The sequence below is a fragment of the Megascapheus bottae genome, chromosome 2 (genome assembly GCF_031878675.1).
Source record: "Megascapheus bottae isolate mThoBot1 chromosome 2, mThoBot2.hap1, whole genome shotgun sequence".
Classification (NCBI taxonomy): Eukaryota; Metazoa; Chordata; class Mammalia; order Rodentia; family Geomyidae; genus Megascapheus; species Megascapheus bottae.
In genome coordinates this window covers 48,600,690-48,627,336 of record NC_143510.1, presented here as the reverse complement: position 1 = coordinate 48,627,336, position 26,647 = coordinate 48,600,690, and the positions used below count along the sequence as shown (strand labels likewise).

The window sequence follows — 26,647 nt, the reverse complement described above, 5'->3', positions numbered from 1 at the left end:
AAAAAAATGGACAGCTTGAGGTACGTCCCAAATACACAGAATGGATCCCCGGGGCCTAGAACATGCTAGACAAGTATTCTAGCCATCTGAACTATACCCCCCAGTCCTTTGGATTATATTGTACTTTTGAGAGAGGATTCTTCTAATTTAACTTTGTCCAGGCTAGTCTTGATCTTGAGACCTTACCATCTCAGCTCCCCTGAGTGCTGGGATTATAGACATGCATCATCATGCCTAGCTTAAATGAGCCTTTTAAAATAATACTTGCCTCAAGTGTGGGTACATTTAATGCAGCAGGATGGGAAAGAGGAGGACAAAGTACGTTCTAACTTAAATTTACTGAACTGCCCACACCAAGAACTGTGGGATGTTGCACTGGGGCCTGAATGGGAATCCAAAGAAGTAACATTGTACTTCCATCTAGCATGTGATCATTTTGGAGCAGGTCAGGAGGCCCCAAGAGCTGTTTTTCACCTTGGAGGAGTCAGTAAGGCACTGGCCAGCACAAGAAAGAACAGGGCAGATGGACAGTACTTTCCAGAGCATAGTTGCTCTCTTTAGAACTGAACTCTAGGGATATTTCATATTTCCACATGTACTTTCAGATCTTCTGTGAAATATAGTGGTGGTGACTTCCTTTTCCTTGGCAAAGCAATAAGACTCCATGGCTAGAAACTTTTGAAACAAACAAGCAAATAAGCACACGAGCTACTTACTCCACATTCTTGGACCAGTCAGGAGGGTTACTAAAAGTCATGAATACACAGTTGGTCAAAATAGTGCACATGATGATCATGCTAAATACTGTAGAGAAGAGTCAAGGGGAAATATACAAAATCTGGCTCCCCGCCCCCCTAGTCCTGGGCTTGAGCTCCGTGCCTGAGCATTGTCCTTGTACTTTCTCAAGACTAGAGCTCTACCACTTGAACCTCAGCACCCCTTCCAGCTTTTTTCTATGTATGTGGGACCAAGGAATCAAACACGGGTCTTTGTGCATGCTAGGCAAGCACTCCACCACTAGGCCAAACTCCCAGCCTGCCTTTTTTTTTTTTTTTTTTCTTAGAAAATAAATCCACTTTGCCCTGGGTTTCATGAGACCTAAATCAACAGCCTGAAGGGAGACAAAGCACAGAAGAGGAGGAAAAGGCAAGGCGATAGTAAAAACTGGTCACCAATAACTAGAGCCACTATGTAACCTCACCAGGCCAGAGAACTATGAGTAGAGAGGCAGAATAGTTCTTCTTTCAAAAGTGCTGTGATTTGGCCAGGCCATTTGGCTCATGCCTGTAATCCTAGCTACTCAAGGAGGCTGAGATCTGAGAATTGGGTTTGAAGTCAGCCTAGGCAGAAAATTCCCTCTGAAATTCTTATCTCCGATTAACCACTCAAAAACCAGAAGTAAAGCTGTGGCTCAAAGTGGTAGAGCACTAGCCTTGAGCAAAAGAGCTTAGGGGTAGCACCCAGGCCCTGAGTTCAAGCCCCACATTGTATACACACAAAACACTAAAACAAAAGTGCTGTCACTGTTCTGTTCCTTTTGAGTAAAACACTTCTTTCACTTAACCATTTTTTACTTCAACTCTGCAAGAAGTCTCTCAATACTTCAACTCTGAATATAGTAACCAGAAATTACCAGTGTACCAAAATCATTAGGTGAAAAAATAAAATCAGTATTATTTTTCAGTGCTCACTTATTATTAATTTTTTATGTAACTAGTTATTGCAAATCTCTATGTAAGTAATGGTTTGCTTTTCTTTCTTGTTATTCTAGATGCTAAACTGTCTTTGTAGAGCATGGTGCCAGGCAGCATGTGTGGAATGTCCACTGGTGTGGCATGTCAGGCATGGACAGCAAAACACCTTCTCCCCGTACTTCTCCAAGTGTCCAACAGTTGATGGGGTAAATCCTTCTGCTCTCATTTGGGTTCCATCCAGGAGCTTTCCTAGTCCTTTCTATGTTTGTCTACTGAGAAAAATTAAACTTTTAGGTCATCAAGAGATACTCAAACTCAAGGTGTCACTTAATAAGCATGGAATCCCTGTCTCAATGTTGCAAATTCAAGGGTGTGTGTGTGTGTTTCTTAGAGGCCTGAACTCAGGGTCTCATGCACTCATTTGACTTTTTTGCTAAGAGCTGGTGTTCTACTGCTTGAGGCATACCCCTAGTTCCATCATTCACTCCTTGTAAATCTCTATTTTTTATAGTAGAATTTTCCTTTCTTTTCTTTTTCTTTTTTGTGGGTCATAGGGCTTGAACACTTGAAGCCTGGGCTCTAAAGGTCAAGGCTAGTGCTCTACCACTCGAGCTACAGCACCACCTCCAGTTTTTTGGAGATAAGAGTCTCAGGGACTTTTGTGCCCAGTCTGGCTTTGAACCATGATCCTCAGAACTCAGCCTCCAGAGGGGCTAGTATTATAGGTGTGAGCCACCAGCACCCAGCTAGGATTTTTTTTAAAAGAAGAAAAGACTAGCTGCTGATGGTTCATATTTGTAATCCTAGTTACTGATGAAACTGGGATGATCACAGTTCAAGGCCAGCTGGGAATACACACAAGGCCCCTTCTTAACCAATAGCTTGGTAAGGTGATGTGCTACTGTCATCCCAGCTACACGGGAGACTGAGAACAAAGGGTTGTGGTTCTAGGCCAGCAAGGCAGAAAGCTTTGAGAGACTCCATCTCAATGGAAAGAAAACGGGCATACTGTCACACTTGTAATCCCAGCTATGATGGGAAGCTAAAAATAGGTGGCTCAAGAGTATGTTTGGGAAGGAAGTGAGACCCTACCTTAAAAATAACCAGTGGAGGGGCCAGGAGTTTGGCCTAGTGGTAGAGTGCTTGCCTAGCATGCACAAAGGCCCAGGTTTGATTCCTTGGAACCACATACATAGAAAAAAGCCGGAAGTGGTGCTGAGGCTCAAGTGGTAGAACTCTAGCCTTGAGAAAGTCCAAGGACAGTGCTCAGGCCCTGAGCTCAAGCCCAGGACTGGCAAAAAAATAAAAATAAAATAACCAGTGGAGAGCTAAGTGTGGTAGTGTATACCTGTAATCCCAATGACTGGGAGAGTGAGCTTGGGAGGACTGCAAGGTCAAGGTAGCCTGGGCTATACAGACACTGTCTCAAAAATGAATAAATCACTAAATAATCAGTGCAAAAATGGCTGAAGGCTTGTTTCAATGTTAGAGCAATTGCCTAGCAGCTGGTAGGCCTGTCAAAACCTAGTATCATCCAAAGGTGGAGAATTCCAGAAGACAGGAATGCATCCTGCGACCTGTCTCTAAACCTCTATGCTGAGGTTATTTCACCTGAGAACTATCACTTCTCTGTGTGTGGATATCAGTGTTTGAACTCAGGGTGTAGGAACTATCTCTGAGTTTTTTCACTTAAAGATAGTGCTCTATCACTTGAGCCACAGCTCTACTTCCAGCTTTTGTCCAGTAATTAGAGTCTCATGGTTTTCCTCCTTGGGCTGGCTTCAAATCATGATCCTCAGACCTAAGTCTCTTAAGGCGTGAATCACTGGTGCCTGGCTTTACACGTACTTTTTTTTTTTTTTTTGCTCATTGCTTAAAAAAATAGTAATAATTCAGGCAGATCTATAAAACATTCACCCAAATTATTTGTAATTTAAGAATCAGCTTTTAAAAAAGTGTATCAGATTATCTTTTCATAATTTCTCTCTTGGCAATTCTGGTTTTGAACTCAGGACTTCCTGTTTACTAGTGCTCTACCATTTCTTTAGTTATTTCTCAGACAGGATCTCTTGTTTTTGCCTAGGACTGATCTCAGACCACAGTCTCCTCCCACCCATGGCCTCAGTGCAGCTAGGATCACAGGTACATTCCTCACACATCTTGGCTTGCTGATCTGTGGCTTCAACTGAGAGTCTCACAGTCGCTGCCTCTGGAGACTACCGGCACGAGCCACCATATGTGGCCCTTTTATCGGAGCTTAATATATTAACAAGTCTACTATGGGATGAAATTACTAACTTTTTTTTTTAAATCTAAGACTTCAGTAAAAGGTCACATCTTAATTTGCCCTCATAAAAATAAAATTGGAACATTCAGTAACATCATCTTAAAAAAAAAGAACCTGCCAAAGTTCAGCTTAGGATTCGGCAGAACTTCACTCAGAAACCTCAGCTACTGGGATGGGTTACTACTGGCAAGACTTAATGCTCAACTCATTTGTCAAATACCAAAACAACATATAAGCAATTTTGCTGCTTCCACACTCACACTTGTAGAAAAGGATATGAATGTATCAAAATTTTAATAGCTATTCTTCTTATCAGGTTAAAAGGACTTAAAATGTACAAGGCAGGCGTGGCACTAAATCTGAAGAGAGTTTTCCCTCTGTTTAATACTACAAAGGTCTGTGGAAAGAAAAAGAGAAATTATTAAAGCATGAATATCAATCACCATGCAAGACAACATTTTTCTAAGCAAGAAGTAAACTCAAAGGTACTAATGTTTTTTTTTTTTTAATTCCCCAATTTGGTTTTTAATGCAAGAAACCTTAAGGTACTCTATCTCCCTTTTCTTCATTCCCTTCCCCTGCCCTGGATTATATTATAAATAGCCAGTACGATCTTAGCCATTTTACACTTGAATGATACCTAAGTTATCTAAGGCAGGTCATTCATTCATTATTTGTTTACCTCTGTAACTGTTGACTTAGCTCCCACTAGGTACTACCCCATGTTGTAGGAGCTTAGGCCTCAGCAAGTCAGTCCTGGCCTTTGGGGAGCATGAATTCCAATGGGGAAGACAATCAGTATACAAAATAATGAAAAGTAGATTCTGTAGATATATTTTTTAGATATACTTTGACATGCAGATGATGATATGTGCTATGGAAGAAAGAGAGCTTAGGGGGAAGACAAAAGCTCTGGGGGTAGAGTGGTGGTCAGGGAGTTGGGCAAAGAGTGAAAGTGAGAAAAGTGTTTCATTCAATCAATATTTACTTACCAAGTCTGCTCAATCAGGCTTTTAAGAGCTTCCAATATCAGCCTCGCCAAAAACCACTCAATTGTATTTCCCAGCATGAATCTTCCTATCAAGCTACATTAGTTCATGTCCTCGGGACAGGTGATAATAGTACATAGCTTTGGTCTTTATTCACAGTGCTCATCTACCCAGATTGCCTTGTCATGTGAGTTCAATTCAATTATTTCTGACCATCTATTTCATGCCAAGAATTGTGCTAATCTCCAGGGACACAAAACTGAACAGGGATACAAAACTGTACTTTTAAGGGAAGACATGTATAGACTAATGATTAGGATACAAGGTATGCACAATATTCCAAACAAAAATATGAGAGTCAGCAGGAAAGAGAAAATTTCCCCTTTTAGTATCCAATAGAAAGGAGAGTGAGTGGGGGAGGTATTGACAAGGGAAGAGATTTAAAAGAAAAGTAGGAATTAAGAGAAAGTATTAAGTAGAGAGGGGAAAGGGATAGCTAGGAAGAACCTTATAACTTGTATAGCCTATATAAAAAAGCACAGTAGCATACAATTGTGGGCTGCTTTCAGGAGGTTGGCAAGTCACTTCATGCTGATGGAGGATAAAACAGGGCAGGAGAAGCAGAGGTCTGTAACACTGGATCAAGAGGCTAGGCCTACTAGACCAGGAGTCCCTAAGGAGACTAGGCCAGAAGAAAATACAGAGAATACATGGCCAAGAACATGTCATAAAGTAGTTTTTAAGATTTAATTTATAGTGATGTTATGCTTATAATTTGAAACAAGGAGTATAATACCATGTTCTATCCTATTACCCAATGATAATATTTCCTGCAAGTTTTTTGTATATTCCACCCCCCCCAAATTCTCTGTATAAGTTTAACTATACAAATATATCCTAAAGTCTCTTCCTTATGGGGTACCAACAACTCACACCTGTAATTCTAGCAGTTTAAAGCCAGCCTGAGCAGGAAATTCTGTGAGACTCTTACCTCCACTAAACTACCTAAAATGTTATAAGCAGAACTGTGGCTCAAGGGATAGAGTGCTAACCTTGAGCAAAAGAAGCTCAAGGACAGCACTCAGGCCCTGAGTTTAAACCCATGTCTAGTGTGCACGTGCACACATAGGCGTGCACACATACACACACACACATCTCTTCCTCAAATGGAATTATGCTATAAATACTCTCTACACCTTGAATTAAAAAAATGAACCCCCACAAAGAAAATCCTGGGACCAGATGGTTTCACTAATGAGTTCTACCAAATGTTTAAAGAATTAACACAAATTTCCAAAAATAAGAGAAGGGGACATTTCTAAACTCATTCTATAAGGTCAGTATTATCCTGAAACGAAACCAGACAATGACAGCACAGAAAAAGAAAACTAAATTATTCTTCTTTACGAATAGGAACAAAAAAAGTCTCGAATACCAGTAACATGTCCAGCTAAATATAAAAATATTGTGCACCATGACCAAATGGGACTCAATCCCAAGTATAAAGATAGTTTTGTATCTGAAAAACCACCAATGTAACACAATAGATTAATAAACTAGAGAGTTAGGTGACCATCTTCACAGATGCAGAAAAAACAAAACATTTGACAAAAGCTATCATTTTCTCATAATCATAACTCAACAAATCAGAAATTTAAAAAAAGAAGCATCTCTGAGCTGATAAAGACCTCTTATCCTGATAAAATCCATTTAAGAGAAACCCATAGCTAATATTATACTTAAAAAACAAAAAAACTATTCCATTTAATGAGGTTTGTAAGCTTTTTGAAAGTGAGAATCAACCTCACACTTGTGCTCACAGTTTCAATGTAATACTTAGTCCATGCATTCCCATACATTGTGGGCAGACTTTTTTTAAAGTTCCTTTCCTCTATCTTCTGGGTCTTTCCTTTCTCAGTCAATTAGTCACACAAGCAGTCACAAAAGCAGTGCTAGTGCTAGTCTGGAGGCATATAGATTTTGGAAATGCCCAATGTACATTCTTTCTGCAGCAAAATATGCTGCTTCTATTGGGGTCCTCTGCAGAGAAAGCCTAATCCCAAAAGCAAGAGGAAATAATAGATCTGTGACTGACCTGAAACATGTCAAGGGCAAACTTATGGCTCCAATTCTTGGCCAGGACTTTCCCTACCCCCGCTCTCTGAAGTATTTATTTCCCTCTGTGTTTCTATAGTAACTATATGAAAATGCCAGGCCTTTCAAATAAGCTCCTTTTTCTCTTTCTTTCCCTCCTTCTCTCCTTTCTTTCTCCTGTTTTCTTTTTGTTGGTTCTGGGGCTTGAACTCTGAGCTTGGGCATTGTACCTGAGCCTCTTTGTGCCCAAGGCCAACACTCTGCCACTTGAACCACAGCTCTACTCCTGGCTTTTTCTGAGTAGTTAATTGTTTTTTTGTTTTTTGGCCAGGGCTGGCTTCAAACAGTAATCCTTTTATCTCTGCCTCCTGAATAGCTAGGAGGACAGTCATGAGCCACCAGTCCCCAGCTATAGGTTTCTCTTTCAATTTCACTATATTCCTATGAACTAAGGGTGAAGGAGGATTATTAAGCTCTATGCTCTGACACAGGTTCAGGAGAGGGACACCACCTATGAAGGTCTTGCAGCAAAAAGCAGTATGTTACGCCAAGCTCAGCCTCTTTACAGCAGCTACTGTGCCAGATGGGGAGTCAATTTCATAGCCCATGGCAGAGAATGAACCCAGTGTGGGTGAATGGGAAATTTGAGCCCCTGGGGTACCCTACATCAAGTAGCTAAGCAACAATGAAAGAGCCACTGGCCCATGTCCCAGGACCTAAAATCCACCAGGCCAGTCCTTTATGAAATCATCTACCAACCTTGAGAGACTGTCAGTGGAATTTAAAAGAAAACAAAACCTACTCTTCATCTTCCATTGAAAAAGTACCTACTCTACTGTCATTTTGATCACCAGGTTGTCAGTGTCATGAAGGTATTTGCTATCATAGGATCAATGCTTACATACAGTAGGTATTTCATGAATATTTTTCTGTTGATTAATGAACAAATATTCCTGAGAGTAAAGAGAAGAAAAAAAAGAAAAGCAAGGTTAAAAAGGTAAGATTGTTACACTTTTGCTGAGGAAAAATTAAGTAGCTAGCCTTCTGAGTCAGTATGGTGATACACTGACAAGTGAGAGATTGAAGATCCTGAAAAAAAAAAAAAACTAGGCAGCTTAAGTAAACTTTAAAACTCTATTATTTTTTCAAAGTAGAGAGGCTTTACAAGGGGCATTTTTGGGGTAAAGTAGAAATTCCACAATTTGGGAGGTGCTGCGAAGAGAATTAAAAAAATCCATCATCACCCCTTTCTAACTATTAATACCCTTTATCTTTAACTTGTATAAAAACATACCCTTTCTCTATTATTTTCTTTCCAGTACTTGGTTTTTGATTTTTGTTTTTTGCTCAAGGCTGGTGCTGTACCATGTGAGTCATGGTTCCACTTCCAGTTTTTTTTTGGCTGGATAATTGGAAATAAAGAGTCTTGCAGACTTTTCTTTCTGGGCTAGCTTCAAACTGTATCCTCAGATTACAGACTCCTGAGTTGCTAGAACTGCAGGCATGAGCTACTAATGACTGGCACATTTTTCTCTATTCACAGAGAAATAAACATAATACTCCACCTCAGTCTCCTGAAATGTAGGCACTTCCTCTATACTTTAAGTAGCAAGTTGCATTACAATACAACCTACTTTGAAATTAATTAGATTTATAGATGTGTCACTGCATTTGCAGTTTTTATAAATGCAGCTTTTGTATAAAGCAGAATAATGTTTGGACCAACACAAGTACTTAAAGCTTAGGAATTTCCTTAACACTGGTTAACACTGGTACTTGCAGTGCTTATGAGAGAGGTAGAGTACACCAGTATTGGCCAGCTCATGTGTGTATGAGCAAGTGGGAAGTGCTATAGGGTTGCAGGCTGTGCCGTCTCTGTTGCAACAACTCAACTCTGCCACTGTGGTGCACAAGGAACCAGAGACAATGTGTAAACAAACAAGAGTGGCTATGTATTAACACAACTTCATGAATCCTGAATTGCATATAATTTTCACATGTCCAACTGCTCAGAAATATAAAAATCATACTTAGCTTGTGGACCACACAAAAGCAGACGGTAGAGTTGACCTGGCCCATGGCACACACAGGTACCAGTTTTCAGAGTCACTGCATAGAAATAATCTGAAAAGCTTCTCTAAAGATGAGATTCATAAACTGCACTTCTGGGTAAATGAATCTGCAGATGAATCAAGTACTCTGTGTCCATCAAGTACTGGGAAGCAGCAGTTCACTCTTACCTTGTGTGTTGAAACACACGAGTCTTTTTTCACCTGCCTCTACCTTGCTATATGGTCTGCTTTTCACCAGATCTCCCTTTCCTCATCTATAAAACAAGAGACAGGGTTGTTGGTTGGGCTTCCCAGGCCTATTCTAGCTCTGATATTTATGATTCTACATTTTATACATATCACAGAGCATTCTGGGTGAAATGTGACAAAGCAGTAAACCATACCTTTGAAGAGAAAGTATATTGTTATGATTATTTCTCAAATTTCATATTACATTTGATAGAATTCTCCTGGGTTAGATATTTGCATCCAGGGACCGACCAGCAGTGCTTGACACTAACTTAATAACCACCTTTACATCAGCAGAGGGCAGCAGGGAGCAGTCTCTTGGCAGATTGCACTTAAATAAATACTTCTCCATGCACTCTCTCCCCTACTTCTATCTCTGTTCTTCAGGGACAGTGAACATAGGAGAGATACTGACCAGTGTTGTGATATAAAATGTCATCAAAGGCTCATGTACTGCAGGCTTGGACCCTGATGCAGTGCTCAAGCAGTAGAAACCAGAGGTATAAAGTAGTCACTGGGGGTATGTCCTCAAGGGCCTATGTTCTCCTTTGACTCTTCTTGTTACTTTCCCCATCCTGGCTCCCATGAGACAAGCAGCTTTCTTCTGTCACACCTTTCTGCCAAGATGTTATGCTTTTTCACAGGCCTGGTAGCAATGAAGCCAGCCCACCATGGACTGAAACCCCAAGACCACAAGTCTTTCCTTCCTTAAGTTGATTTTTCTCCGGAAGACTGGTGATATAATAATGACCTTTTCTAGATACATATAATTGCATTTTAGCCCATTCTCATGGCTCTCTGCCATCATTGAGACTTATTCCTTATTTGACACTGCTTCAATGCCAATCCTTTGAAGCTCCGATATAGTAGCAAGGACGGCAAGCTTTAGATTCTATGAGAATACATCTTAAGCAGATCGCTTGGTGCCCATAAAGTTCAATAGTATTTTGCCTAATCTATCCTAAATTAGATCTTTGTGAAGTAAATGCGTTAAAGGAAAATTGAAATTGGACTGTGGTTTATTGCCCAAGGGGAAATATCAGTTTATAACAACAGCCAGTGAACACATTTGAGCACAAGGCTATTAAGAGTGGTGGAACAACTCTTAACAAATTATGGCATAGAGTATTAATAAATGTGTCATGTCGGCATAAAATGAGCTTTCTAAAAACCTCAGGCTTTTCATTTCTAATTAGCAATGTGGGGTTTGGAATACACCATTCAGTGACAATGCCACTATTAAACTGGGATAAGATGTTTTCTCCTTGGGGCTTACAATTAGGGGAAGGGACACTGCATATTCACATAAATATTAAACAAACCCACACTACAAGTGTAATGCAGCAAACATACACAGTTATCACAGTACTATAGAGAAGCCCACTTAGGAGTATGTCCCCACACCCGCTCTCAAGATTTGAATAGTTTTTATCCATACAAAAAGTATTAATTAGAACAGAGCTTTACGTGGAAGAGTATTCAACATAGAGGTGGAGTATGTTATAGAATACAGAAATGTTTATTACCTGGCCTGGCTGACTTTGGGACACAGAGCCCAGGAGGGTGACTCAATCAAGTTCTCTGCCTTCTGAGAGGTTATCACTACTGTAACCCACAGGCAACTGATAACCTGGCTCTAATGCACTGCTACGGCTCTAAAGATCTAATAAGAGGGCACCTGGGGATGAAGATCTGGCCATACCCTATCTGGCCACACCATTATTGGTACTGAGTTATGACTGTCTCAAGAATCTTCATCTTAGATCTTAAAATTTTTTGGTCTCTAAAACTACCTGGCCCTCTGTATTCTTCAGCTGACTCTGAGGCCCTAAATTCTTGCCTGCCTGAACCTATCATGTGTATCATATTCTCTCAAAACTAAGTACTTCTAAACTAGGCAACTAGTCAGTTGTCAACTAATCAATGGTAATTTGGCATTCTTTTCTGAGTTTGTGTACAATATAGTGAAGAGCAAATAAATATTCTTTCAGAAGTTCTTTTGTTGGCTAGGCATTGATGACTCTAGCTATTCAGGAGGCTCAGAAAAATTTGAGACTTTTCAATTAACCAATAAGTCAGAAATGAAGCTGTGGATCAAGTGGTAGAGTACTAGACTTGAGCAAAAAAGCTAAAGGATAGTGCCTAGGCCCTGAGTTCAAGCCCTAGTACTGGCATGCATATGCATGCACGTGGACAGGTGCGCGCGCGCACGCACACACGCACGCAGTTTTTTCAGCTGGGTATGGTACATGCCTATAATCCCAGTACCTGGGAGGTTGAAGGAGAGGATCATGAGTTAGAGGCAGTGTGGACTATACAATAAGGTCAGCCTGGGCTACCCAATGAGACTATGTTTTTTTAAAAATCCTTATTTTAAAAAGAGAAAAATATAACACCAAATCAAAGCAGATTCTATTATCAGGTTATGAAGTGTTTCAGAACAAATGAGCTGTCAAGTCAAAATGACTAAGTCATGTTAAAGAGTGTTGATATCTTATTGTTGATTTGCCTAATGGCTCCCTCAAGTGAAATCATACTGCTGTACATAGGCCCCATGTGTAGCTGTATTCCTAGAGCACCTATGAAGTGGTATGACTCAGGTACCCGCAGGAAGACTAAATAAATTACAGCCAGGCACAAGTGACTCAATGCTATCAGCCCAGCTACTCATGAAGCTGAGACCTGAAGGATCATGGTTCGAAGCTAGCTCTGGAAGAAAAATTTGGAAGATTCTAGCTCCAAAGTAACCATCAAAAAGGCTGGGTTGGAGGTATGGTTCAGTGGTAGAGCTTCAGCAGAGCAAGGAAGCCAGCTGAACAAGTGTGAGGGCCTGAGTTCAGGATAGGCAAAATAAAACAACAAAAAAGAAATGCTCAACTAAGAAAGCAAAATATGATGACAGAGAAAATACCTAAGTTTATAATTCTATTTGAACTGTATGTATATTGAAAACTCTCTGATCTTTCAGATCTCTACTCCACTGAACTAAATTAGAGATTTCAAAATCCCATACTTAGAAAAAAATCATTTTTATCTGTTTTGACTTATGAATCTATTTGTTATAATAATAGCAGTATTGGGGCCGGGAGTTTGGCCTAGTGGTAGAGTGCTTGCCTAGCATGCACAAAGACCCGGGTTCGATTCCTTGGTACCACATACATAGAAAAAAAAAAAAAGCCAGAAGTGGTGCTGAGGCTCAAGTGGTAGAGCTCTGGCCTTGAGAAAGACCAAAGACAGTGCTCAGGCCCTGAGCTCAAGCCCAGGACTGGCGAAAAAAAAATAAAAAATAATAGCAGTATTTTACATTAATTATTTGATAGGCATTCTACTAAGATGCCTTATGAATGTCTGTCCCACAGCAACCACTGTATGAAACCAATACTATTTTATAGATACTAAAATTGAGGCAGGAGACATTACTTTGCCCAGGACCACACAGCTAGTAAGTTTGAAACTTAGAAGCAAAACAGCTGAATTCCAAAGCCTATACTCTTATCATGTCATCCTGCAATGAAATAAACTAAGAGTGGATTGATCAAATCCACTCTTCATTGTACACAGGGCTCTGCTTAACCTCTGTTTACAAAGAGGCCAGGAACAATACCAGGGTCCATATTTTTCAGGCTTTCAAGTAGAATTCTAGCCTCATCAGATCATCCAGTCCTTAGATCAATGAAGAAATCTTTTACTTTCTCCCTTTAATATTCACAAAAGAAGAACCCTCAAGTGCCTCAGAGAGCTAAGCATTTATGGTCTTTTTCTCTAGTTAGGATGAAGACAATGCTAGCACATCTGCATTTTCCAGCTGCTTCTGTGTACATTTCTTCATTTGGTTTGACCTTGTAACCCCATGCCTTCCGACTTACATCTGCAGCAGCTGACACTCTTCCCACCACAACCTGGTCATAGGAAGCTACACCTGGCAGAACAGCAGCACCATGCACTTGCTTCATCACTGAGTCAGCTCCCAGGGGCCAGGCAAATCTGAATCTCCTCTATAGCCATTCTTCCTCACCATCCTTCAGTAGGAATATGCCTTTGATCCTGTTCCCTATTAGCCTCTTAAGGTATATGGACTACAGTTGCTCAGAGATAGAATAAAATGCAGGTTTATTATATAAAACATACATACTTCTTTACTGAATTGATATTGTAGCCCTATCATTGCTCTCCTCTCTCTTTCAGAAAGGAGCCGAGTAGATGACCGTCAGAGGCTTGGTGTCAAGGCTAGCACTGTGGCTTACTAGCTATCACGATCTTAGGCAATTTGGGTTGCTAAGACTCTTATTGATATAATAGGGGTAGTGACTGATAGCACATTCTTTATAAGGTGGCTGTGAGGATTAAATAAAAAGGTCACCAAAAAGTCCCTAACACAGTGGCCGAGACAGATGTGACTGAGTAGATGTGACTTTAAGGCAGCTCTAAGGGTGGCATTCCTGTTCATCAGTATACCGGAACCGGACACACACCAGCAGGGCACTGTGCACAAACTAGAACAGGAATGCAGAGGACTTGGGAGGCCCCAGAAAGCTGTACTGCAGCAACATGGGTCCCCATGCTTATTTCAGACATGAAAACTGAAATGGGGAGAAAATAAAATCTGCTCAATAAATAGGCACTAATAGGGATCTAACTTATCAAACCAAACCACATCTATACTCCACAATTCAGCATTTTTGTGTCTCTCAGCCTCTGTACACACTGTTCTCCTTTCTTGACTACTCTTTTTCCTCTTCTACAACAGAATATTAAAAAAAATAAAACTTCAAAAGTTTAAGGTCCAGCACGTATATTACTTCCTATGTAAATCCAAATTATACTGAGGATCTCTTACCCAGGCAGAATACTTATCTTCAAGACAACAAACAACAAATGCTGGGCACAGTAGCTCATATCTGCAATCCCAGTTACTGAGAAGACAAAAATGTAAGGACTGAGGTTCCAAGTCAGTCCAGGTAGACAAATCTGTGAGACTCTAATCTCCAATTAGCCAGCAAAGGAGGTGGGAATGGCTTAAGTAGTGGAGTACTATCTGAGAGCAAGCAAGCACATGAAGCCTATAGTTCAAGCCCTAGTACCAGCATATACACAAACATGTACATTCACACACACAAAATGCTGTCAAGGAATAAGTGCGTGTGCATGTGTGTGTGTGTGTGTGTGTGTGTGTGTGTTTTACACTGTTAGAGGGAATGTTATTAGTGCAGCCACTATGGAAATTAGCTTGGGGATTCTTTCTAAAAAATTTTAAAATATTATATGATAGATATGCCATTCTTTGGCATATATTCAAAGGCATGAAAACCATCACATGACAGAGACATCTGCACACCCAGTTATAAGAGCCAAGCTTAGGTTCCTATCAAGAGATCAACAAATTTAAAAAAATATTAAGTACTTATATCTACCTATCTATCTATCTATCTATCTATCCATCCATCTATATACAGAGTGGCATTTTATCCAGCCCTAACAAAGAACAGAAATTATGTTATTTACAGGAAAACAGCTGGAGGTCATGTTAAGCAAAATAAATCAGACTTAAAGACGCCTGTTTTCTCTTCTATACAAGTCTAGATTTAAATATTTTCCCTCCCCCCTCCCTCTCCCCCCCCTCTATCCAAGGCTGAAATCAATTGACCTGCAGTTATATCATGCCTTTTGTTAGATGCCCACCTAGAAGTATATGGTCACTTTTTCTCTTCTCAGCTCATGCACCCATAACAATTCTTTTTTTTTTTTGCCAGTCCTGGGCTTGAGCTCAGGGCCTGAGCACTGTCCTTGGACTTTCTCAAGGCTAGAGCTCTATCACTTGAGCCTCAGCACCACTTCCGGCTTTTTTCTATATGTGGTACCGAGGAATCAAACCCGGGTCTTCATGCATGCTAGGCAAGCACTTTAACCACTAGGCCAAACTCCCGGCCCCCATAACAATTCTTTTTACCTTGAAATGTTTTCTCACCTTTTCCATGCCTCAGATATTACAGTGAAGATGCGGTAGGAAACAAATACACTACATACAGCCACTGCATTAACTTGCTATTGAAGAAATGGAAAATGACAGACAATGCTTTAAAAATATAAAACAAAGTATCTTTCTGCACTATCTTCTATAGAGATGAGCAGAGCACAGCAGAAAGACCACAGCTTTAAATTCACACAGGCTCTACCACGGATTAGTTGAGGAAACTTGTACAAATAAGCTAATATTTCTGAGCTATATTTTTTAACTTGTTCTTAAGTATATACATCATTCTACTGTATGCATCTCCCTATCACTGATGATTTTCAGAGTTAAAGGAAGATGGAGAGTTAATAATGGTAGCCAGTATTCTCAATTAGGACAAAATTATATATATATATATATATTTTTTTTTTTAAAGGTAACAGAGGAGAAAATGGATTCCACTGTGAATATGCTGGGTTATTTGTAGGAAGTCCAGACAGATGTGACTAGGAATGTGCTGCATCCTGGAGAAGCATCTTAGACTGGAGATAGGGTCAGGAAGCCCCTAGGGTATGGACAGAAGGGAGGAGATCACCCAGAGTGACAAGTGAGAGGATCCTGAGTCAAGGACCAAACCCTGGGTCAAGACAGAATGTAAACAGTGAAGGGAAAGGTGGGAGGAGAAAAGAGAAAGAAGGAAAAGAATCTGGGATATAAGGAGTTAGGCCAAGGAGTGGCAAGAATCAGGGATAATAACTAATGGTGTCAAGCACGAAAGAACTGCTCAATGAGATAAAAGCTTAGAAAATGCCCTAGATGTGTCTATCTGAGATTTCACCTTATCCTGAAAACATCATGAAGGACAAGGGAAAGTCAGATTGTGAGGACTAAGGAGTAAGCGGGATATGGAATAGCTTTGTGTATGTTCATAGATTACGGGAGAGGGAACTAATGGGGGGGGAGAGAGAGAGAGAGAGAGAAAGAGAGAGAGAGAGAGAGAGAGAGAGAGAGAGAGAGAGAGAGAGAGAGAGAGAGAGAGAGAGAGAGAAAAGACACAGAAAGGGCAGGAATGTGGCCTAGTGATAGAGTGCTTGCCTAGCATACACAAAGCCCTGGGTTCGATTCCTCCGTACCACATACACAGAAAAAGCTGGAAGTGGTTCAAGTGGTGGAGTGCTAGCCTTGAGAAAGCCCAAAAACAGTGCCCAGGCCCTGAGTTCAAGCCCCAGGACTGGCAAAGGAAAAAAAAAGACACAGAACTTGGAAGGTCCTGAGCAGTAAGAAGGCACAGTGAAAAGGCAGGGGACAGGAATTCAAATTTAACATTATAGAAGGCATCCTATACCTGTAAATGGAGTAGTTTGTTCAAACATTTTCTACAGGTAAAAATTTTACAGTCTCACCTGGGTCTGGAACAGGAATGCATCCGAAAATTCTACCGCAGAATTGAACTCAAATGCCAACCCTAGTCTTAACATGACTTAACTGGGACTGTATAAAAAGAACCACTTCCAACATTTCTGTGAATTACGTAACACTTAGTAAAAGAAGTCTTAGTCTCCTTGTCTAGGGAAGGACTTAACTACAGTTAATTATTGGCAGAAAACTATCAATATCATCATTGAGACATTCTCCAACATTAAAATGGGCATTATGAAATAACTCTACTCAAGCCAAATTTCACAAAAATAACAGAATTCTATAATTCACATCCTGGAGAAGCCAACAGAAACTAGCTCCTGAAACTAGCCACCTGTGAGATTTTGTAGCTGTGATCAACTGATTTACATCATCCCAGAATTCAAATAAAAGCTGTAGCTCAGAACTTTGAGATCAAAATTTACTGCTTATAGAATGCTTAAGAAGATTTGAGACTCTTGTTTGGGGAAAATACTAGGTTTATCTGCAGGTACCCCACAGCTCACACAGATTCTAAAACATATCAGACTCCTACCCATGTAAGAATGGACAAGTTGTAAAATCAGAGTGAAAACATTGGCATTTAAGCAACTCAGAATACCTCCATTTTTTTTTCTTTTTGGCTGGTTAATTTAAGGTGAGAGTCTCATGAACTTTCTTGCCTTAGCTTTGAACTCAATCCTCAAGATCTCATCTTCTTGAGTAGAAAGGTATACAGGCATGAGCCATGGGCACCCTTGGGTTCTTTTAAAGACTATAATTTGCTATTTGTTAGACACCTATTTAAGACAGTGAATATTTGAGAAATCACGTATCTTCTGCTTTTAATGGACTCTCCAAGTTCAGTCTCTGTGCCATGATTTTACTTCTTTTTGCATGTTTATTACGTTTCCGTAACAAAAACTAAGTTACAATAGTACATCAACTTCTGGTTTGTTTCTGAGGGTATGGAATCCCCCCACAATCAATCACAATTTCCTACCACAGTATCTCTGTACTACTTCTTAAACACATCTATTCCCCTTAGTTCCCAATTTAGACCCTCATTACCACGTAGCTGGCCTCTCTGTCACATATGTAACTCATACAAAAAAAAAAACAGTAAAACAATGAACAATGGGATGTGCCTAACAGAAGGTTTGTGTAATAGACACATGTATTAACAAGACATTCAAGACATTCAACTAGAGGCTCTCACCTGGTGACAAAATCCTTTCTAAGATTCTATAGTACAAATAGTAAGCTTGTTGCCAACTAACACTGATCTAGCCTTCTGAAAATGTACCTAAAACATCTGGAAACTTAATTTGATCCTAAACATAACCCATTCTTAGAAGGAGAAAAGAAATCATGTTGGTAATTAGTCATTTATCTCCTATAGTACAATTCATTTTGGAAGAGAGGAAAATTTTCATTATGAAAACGTTGCAATATCACCTTTCATATCCACAGTACTTAGAAAAGTATTGCCTCTATATACATTATCTCATAAGGTTAATTAACTTATCTAACAAATATTGATTGTCTGTTTACTGGAGAGCAACCATTGCTCCCACTGATGAAGCTATAAGAAAATCCCCCAAAACAAAAAACAAACAAATATGCCATGTATAAATGTTAAGTCCTATGAAGAAAATGAAGCACATTTGGGGTAATTTGACTATTTAGTTTTATTTAAGCTAGTCAGAGATGATCTTTACAAAATCTCTGTAAAATAGGTAGGATAGCAGTTATTTGTATAATCTTAATCTTCTAGATTGGTGACTCTGGCTAAAAGACTTGTCCAAGATCAGCTGGAATTAGATGGGAATGGAATCAGAAATAAGATTTTCCAATTTTTGGTCTACTGCTGAAGGTGTAAAAGAGGAAATCTGACTTAGGAATGCTTAATTTCCTTTCCCTCTACCTAGTCATGTTTGAATTGTGAACAAGAACCCTATATATGTAATCATTCATCAAACATCCTGAAAACAGCCCACTTCTCACAGCCCCAGAGCATTTGTTTCAATTTGATTTGATGAATAATGTTAACTGAAATACCCCTTTATTTCCTTGAATCATTGAAAGAAATCTTAACCATAATATAAATCAAAGTTTTACAAATATGTAGTTTTAAATTTAAAAACAGAAAGCAGCATTTAGGCTGTGCTAAAGCAGGTAATAGAACAGATCATTAGTAATACCCAAATCATGCCTAATGGACATAAATCTCCCATTAACAGCCTGGCTCTGCTCTGTACACTTGGTGAAAGTGTGTAAAATAAGAATAGGAAGGAACATCTGCCAGTACCTCATGGAACTGTGTGGGGAGGTGGTGACAGAGAGAGAAAGGGAGGGAGGAGAACAAAGAGAAGAAGAGAAAGATTGAGAGACTGAGATTTATGAGTTTTTATTTGAGGAAGTTGGTGGCATTAATATTAGTGAGGTAAGGAGAAAATTGTAAAGACTGTTGGGAAAAGAGGTATCTTAAACTGAGTGAAACTTAAAACCACCTTTTCTTCTGTGATGAGATTAAAACCTAAATGCATTATAAAAGTTCAGAAGGACTGGGAGGGAAAACCAGGGAGAGAACAAAGGAAAGAGCAACACTGTCCCCAAAGAAATGTACTCAGATAACTGTAACCATTTCTATATCACCTTTACAATAACAAGAAAAAGAGAAAAAGAAAGTTCAGAAGGAGCAGGTATCAATTCTGGTGCAGAAGCATCAAGTTAGACCATAAAATATGGAAGTGAATATTGGACTGGGCCTAGACAAATAGAAAGAATTCCAAATGGTGGAATTAGAAGAACATAGTACATTCCAAGAAGAAATTAAGACCACAAGGTGAAGACACAGTAAGGAAACAGAAAGCAGTTTGCCATACCTAAAAAACAACACTTGATAGGTAAAGGTGTGACATATAAGCTGAGCGCCAATGGATCACACCAGTAATCCTAGCTACTCAGGAGGCTGAGATCTGAAGGATAAAGCCAGTATAGCCGAAAAGCCTGAGACATGGTCTGCAAAGTAACTAGCAAAAAGCCGGGCTGGAAGCATGGCTCAAATAGTAGAGTACCAGTTGAGCAAGTTAGATAAGCAAGCAAATGCCAGTACCATTTAAAAAAAAATGTGACAAAAAGCGAACAAATGCTAGACATTATGTTGAAAATGGACTATATAACTGGGGGAGGAGGGTCAAGGGAAAGACTAGGAGAATATGAGGAAAGAAGTAACACTGTTCAAAAATAAATGTATTCATACAAACTTTTGAAAACTTAGTTGACAAAATTTTGGATCAACTGAAAAAAAGCATGACTTTTGAAATCTCTGAATGCCTTGGTTCTAAGTATTATCATTTTTTATTGAATTTATTTCTTATTAAAGTATGTAGCTTTTAAGACTTAAAAAAATAAATGTATTCATTACTTGATTTATGTAACTGTAACCCCTCTATACATCACCTTTAGAATAACAATAAAAAGTTAATTTTTTTCTGGACGTGGGCACTGTCCCTGAGGTCTTCGGCTCAAGGCTACTGCCCTATTGCTTTGAGTTACAGCACCTCTTCTGGTTTTCCAGTGATTAGTTGGAGATAAGAGTCTCATGTTTAATGCCCAGGCTGGCTTTGAACCTCAATCCTCAGATCTCAGCCTCCTGAGTAGTTAGGATTATAGGTGTGAGCCACTGCGCCCAGCTTAAAGTTAAAAATTTTTTTTAAAGATGTGAAATACAATTAGTAAAACAAAGACATGGGTCCATTTTATTGTAGATAATGAAAATGAAACACAGAAAATTTAAATGATTTGGCCAGTTGGGGAAAAACTGAAGCTAAAAACAAGGTATTTTTTCCCATTATACCATTCTGGGACAGACTATTGTAAAAACAAACTTTCTTTAAAAAGTCATAGTAGGCCAGGAGTATAGCCTAGTGGCAGAGTGCTTGCCTAGCATGCATAAAGCCCTGGATTTGATTTCTTGGTACCACATCCTCAGAAAAAGCTGGAAATAGCACTGCGACTGAAGTGGCAGAGCACTACCCTTGAGCAAAAAGTGTCCAGGACAGTGTCAGCAGGCCCCGAGTTCAAGCCCCAGGGCTGGCAAAAAAAAAAAAGTAATAATAAAGGTGGGTGGCTCACACCTGTAATCCTAGCTACTCAGGAGTCTGAGATCTGAGGATCACAATTGAAAGCCAGCCCAGGCAGAAAAGTTTATTGAGACTCCAATAAACCACTTAAAACCTAGAAATGGAACAGGGTAGAACACTAGCCTTGAGCACAAAGAGGCTTAAGAACAGTGCTCAGGCCCTGATTTCAAGCCCTACAACAAACAAAAAAATAAATAAAATGAAAAATTAAGCTGGGCCCTGGTAGTTCATGCCTGTAATCCTAGCTATACAGGACACTGACATCTAAGGATCAAGGTTCAAAGCCAGTCCAGGCACAAAAGTCTGAAACTTTTATCTCCAATAAACCACCAGAAAATCAGAAGTGGTGCTGTGGCTCCAATGGCAGAACCCTAGCCTTGAGCTGAAAAGCTCAGGGACAGTGCCCAGGCCCAGAGTTCAAGCCCCACAATTAAAAAAAATAATGAAATAATTATAAAATAAAGAGAAACTAGAAAAATGTGATGAATGGAAAGTTAGGGGCATGAGTTCTAATACTGGTTCTAGCACTAACAGTAGTTCTGGCTTTTAACAAACTGCTTCACCTCATAAAATTCATAAAATGAGGAGACTAAATTAAATGATGTCTAGTACCATCAGATTATAGTTTCCTATAACTCTAATTGGACTTCCCTTTGCAGGCAGAGGTCCATATGAAGAGCTGAGGATAAACTGAACTTTGGGAAGCCATATAAATGCTGAATGCAATAAGAATGTGTCACATCCACCAATCCTATAATTTGGATTTTTTTTTGTTTATAAAGCTTTCTTTCAACAGAACACAACTATAAAATAAAAAGGATAAACCAATGATCAATTCTAAGAAGTGGGGAAAGAGGTATAAACCAATTAATCCTAACCCTTTAAGTGTGTGTGTGTGTGTGTGTGTGTGTGTGTGTGTGTGTGTGTGTGTGTGTGTGTGTGTGTAAGGCTGTGTCTCCATATTCATAGCCCAAGCTGACTTTTAACCCACGTCCCCTGGTCTCTGACTTCCAAGTGCTGGGATTACAGATACGTGTTACTAAGTGTGGCATTTTAATCCATAGACTTTCTTACTGCCTACTCGACAGTTGCTAGAATTAAAGTTGACCATTTAAAATTTAGTAAGTTATTTTTAAGCATTAGACAGTAATTTGTATAATAAAGAAAAATTCTGAGCAGTAGATAAAAAAACTCCTTGATTGGATTCACTAAAAATAGTTGCAGAAAGAGGAAATGAGTTGAGAATTGACACTGATAAACTTAAGATTTCATAGTATGACAGAAGATAACACAAGGAACAAAATTAAGATGGAGGCTTTAAGAAAACCATGGGAAGAAAACCATTAATAAAGGTGTTTAAGTAAAGCTCCTGAAAAAAATACATATTTTCTTTGTATTATACATAAAGAAATCCTGGAAGACTATTATCAGCACATGTGCAGGGAGAAAGAAAGTGGGCAGATGAGGGACAGGTATAAAAGGCAGACATTTTACTAAACATCTTTTCAAACTATTTAAATGTTCCTTTGGAACAAACATCTAACAAAAAAACAAAGGAGACAGATAGATTAGATAGATAGACAGACAGCTAGATAGAAAGACAGACAAACAAGCAAGCAAACAAGCAGCAAGCCAAGGAAAGGAGGCATTACAACAGAGTATCAAGAATTGCAAAGAAAATAAGAAAGGAATAGTTCTGGGAGGTAAGTCTGAGGTTGAGTCAGCCAGGAAAGTCAATATGAATCCAAGAAAGATCTCAAAAGCTAATGAGAGCCAAGCAGAACATCTGAAAACAAAGAACAGTATCTTGAAAGTGGGATACACAATTTTTTTTGCTTTGCTTTTAATTTTAATAAAATAGATAATTTCATATTACATAGAGAGCAAGTCATCCACTCATTGTTGATAAAATTTAGAAATATTTTCTATAAAAAGCTTAGTATTTGGCTGGGAATTAAAGAGTTATACCATTTCTATAAGTAGAGTTCCCACCTTCAACCCTAGTCTTACTAATTTTGAGAAAAGTTAAAAATACAGAAAAGTACAAAAAATAAGACAAGGTTATCCATATACCACAATCCAGAATGAGCCATTATGGCCATATATTTACTTGCAGTCCTTAAAGAGAAATGAATAAATCTATGAAAACTGAAGCCCTCCCCACCCAAATTCCCATACTCCACAGGTTGACACTAACAATCTTGGCTGAGGGATACACAATTTTTATGGCTACTGGTTCCTTAGGGATGATCTATTATGAAATTTTGACTAGTAGGGAACTGGTTCTCTATTAGTCCTGCAAGAAAGAAAAGAAAATAAGAAACTAGTTTCTATGACAGTCACAAATCCGAGTCAGAAAGTGAGGCTGGGCTGGGCAGCCTGTAATCCTAGCTACTCAGGAGACTAAGATCTGAGGATTGCAGTTCAAAGCCAACCTGGGCACTAAAATCTGTGAGACTCTTATCTCCAATTAACCACTAGAAAACTGGAAGTGGCGCTGTGGCTCAAGTAGTAGGGCAGTGGCCTTGAGCTGAAGAACTCAGGGATAGGGCCTAGGCCTATGACCAACACACAGACATAAAAGAAAATGAGGCTGGAGGAAAAGGTAAATGTTTCCACTGGTATCATTTAGTAAAAAAGAAATCATATCTTGCCAAGAATTATTTAAGGCAAATCTTGAAAAATAAATGTAAAGTAATGTCCTCTTAAAGCCATTTCCACTCTTAGGATTTTTTGATTTGTGGGTTAATTCCCAGTGTGCTTCTATGGAGGGGAGGCCTTCTTAATTTGGACTACTGCAAGACCTAGTTATAAAAACTATTGTAATGTAGTGAGGTTCTGCAAGGGCACATATGTATGTGTACATATACATTGAATATATAAAACAATATACACACAAATACACGCTTCTGTTTTTGTTTTTTTTTTTGTGCTGGTACACAGGACCTTTGCTCTCCCTTTGCGTTTTCTGCTCAAAACTGATGCTCTATGATTTGAACCACACCTCTACTTCAGGCTTTTTGCTAGTTAAAGTGGCTCAAGGACTTTTCTGCCTGGGCTGGCTTTGAACTGCAGTCCTCAGAACTTAGCCTCCTGAGTAGGTTGGACTACAGGTGGTAGCCACCAGCAGGTGGATTAGCATATTGTTGTTGTTACTGTTATTATTTGGTACCCATACTCAGGCTTAAATTCAGGGGCTAGACACTGTTCCTAAGGCTTTTGATCAAAGCTAAAACTCTACCACTTGAGCCATAGCTCCACTTACAGCTTTTTGGAGCTTAATTGGAGATAAAGATCTAAGGAACAATCCTGCTACGGCTGGTTTTGAGATACAATCCTCAGATCTCAGGATTATAGGTGTAGCTATCAGTGCCTGGCTAGCATGTTCTTTTCAAACAACTGAAAACTTCCTAATTAAAAGAACTTTTGAAGTGCTAGCAATGCTCTTTATCGCTTGCTTTATGATAATCACTAAGCTATATATTCATGCTTTATAAACTTTTGTGCATGCTAGCATAATAAAACATTTTGACTCAAAAATATAATTAAGGTTCTCATTACCAGATGCAATTTACCCTACACGGAAACCAAAGGCTAAAGTTAGACTTTCTATCATGAAGAGTCACTCCCTTAATAGAGCTCTGTCAACAACAATTTGGCCTGCCAGAGAAGGATATTCATCAGGGTCGGGGACCCAGTCTTTTTAAGGACTCTGACCACAAGCCAGGCCACTGAATCTGGGGCACTAGGAACAGAAAGAGACTAGTACGCAGGGCAGGTCTTGGGGAAAAAAAATACACAAGGAAAATAGAGCTCAGGCAAATAATAGGTCTATTTTTCTATCTTGTCAGGTTTAATAAAATTAAATTTAACTTGCATATTAATTGGAAAAATAAACAGTTGAAGGCCCAGACAAAATGCCTTAAATCCCTTTCGTGAAGTTCCTTTTTCTTCATTTATTCTGTCCTACTAAATTATTTGTGGTAACTTAATATGCAAATAAACATATCCTATTTTATTTTATCATGTTTTATTCTTTTGTGCAAAGAATGTTTTTTAACTACTTTCTCTACAACTACAGCTAGATCTTTTTCTTCTGCTCCATTAGCAAACCACAGAAGCTAAATTTTCTTCCAAAACTAAAAGGCTAAAATGCAACTTAAAGACAAATTTATAAGGGATGAGATAGTTAAGCTTTATATTTGTAAATATGCAATTAAATAAGCTCATTTCCCCTCCTCTCATCTTGAAAATCTTATCAATCTAAGTCTTTAAATACCATCTTGAAAAAGTGGTCCTCTAACACAGGGTAGGATGTCAGTCCTCTTAATGGCTAATTACTTGGCTGATCAATCATCCAGGAGGCTTCGCATCTCTATGTGTACTTGTTTCAGGAGAAAAATCATAAGAAAAAAAATATCTGGTCAAGTGTTTTTTTTTTTTTTTTTAAGTTTCAATCCATTAGCCAAATGAAGACTTTTTCTTTCGCCTGTGTTCCACAGGAGTAGCAGAATTAACACTGCTACAACAATCTACAGGCAAGTGCATCATCAAGACCAAAGGCTCAGAGTTCTCCTCCTTGACCCAGTGCATTTCATTCTATTCCTCTCATCAACAGTAATACTCTCACATCACAAAGAAGACAAGAGTATGATCTCACTACTTCTACTATATTAACCACAGGCACTGCTGAGACTCCATGGTTCTATACTGTCTAAGCTTTTTTGGACTCTAATAATAAATGATACTTGTTTCATTTATGGCCACTTTTTCCCTTCCTTCCTTCTTTCCTTCCTTTCCCTTTCCCTTTCCTTTCCCTTCTTTTTTCCCCCCTGCAATGTTAGGGTACCAGGGTTGTCACATATGCTAGATAAGCGGTAAGTACTATACACCTAGCCACTACTCCCAGCCTCTATATTTTCATTTTCTGATCTGGCCTTGAGCCCAATCCAGACAAGCAGGAAGAACTAAAAATGAGCCTTACCAATAACTAAATAGAAAACTTAACTCCGAAAAGCAGACCTGAAAAAGGCTAGCTACTGCCCCACCTCTAGCAGAGATACCACTTCTTCCCCTTTCCTGCAATCTGCCAGGAAAGGGGCATTTGCAGTTGTGACTCCTCCAACTCACTTTCTGCGTCAAATAGTATGGGTCAAAGTCCTCCAGGGGAACTGCAACCAGGCCTTGGGGGATGTCACCATAGATGAAAGGCAAACTCTTCCCTGCTTCCAGGTCACTGTTTGGCTTGGGCTTGCTGTCCTCATCATCTTCCCGATGACTGCCATCAGCCTTTGGTGGTTTCTTGAGCTTACTCTCAGCAATGCGCCTCTCGATGTTTGCCAGTGACTCAGGGGTAAAAGGCTTGAAACTATCAGGGCCTGGTGGTGCAAGCAGCTGCGCTGCCATCTTCTCATCCTGCAGCAACTTCGTTAGTTATGCTGCGTCCAGGACAGGTCAGCTCTAGAAGAAACAGCAACACAGGCAGCATTAATCAATCACTGCTCTAGAAAGTCAGACTAAACCATCTCACTCTCAACCTTTATTCCCAACCTTTGCAACATATATTTTCCTCCAGGACATAGTTTTTGCTTTTTTTTCCTTAGGCAATGTGCAATATGAATGTACTAAATGACATTCACAATTGCCCCGCAAGGGAATGATCAGTCAGGGAGATTGAAAGATAGGAATCTCCTGGATTGCTAACATTTACTTAGATCATTTACTTAGATCCAGCTCTCAATGAGGAACACATACACTAAGGAGATGTGTTCCATATCCTCCGGGAAG

General features: G+C 39.3%; 1 protein-coding gene across 4 annotated transcripts in view; it reads right to left on the bottom strand.

The window, feature by feature from the left end:
- The window catches only part of Scn8a (sodium voltage-gated channel alpha subunit 8), a 116,152-nt gene extending 89,838 nt beyond the window's left edge, over positions 1 to 26,314 (bottom strand). For all 4 annotated transcript variants that reach the window (XM_090325960.1, XM_090325966.1, XM_090325952.1 and 1 more), the window contains exons 1-3: positions 25,991 to 26,314; positions 4,260 to 4,378; positions 717 to 806 (exon numbers count right to left, since the gene is read on the bottom strand). In XM_090325960.1, coding sequence (XP_090182086.1) covers positions 717 to 806; positions 4,260 to 4,378; positions 25,991 to 26,266 — 485 coding nt within the window. In that variant the 5' untranslated portion in view covers positions 26,267 to 26,314. The remainder of the gene's footprint in view (positions 1 to 716; positions 807 to 4,259; positions 4,379 to 25,990) is intronic.
- Positions 26,315 to 26,647: the final 333 nt, after the last annotated feature.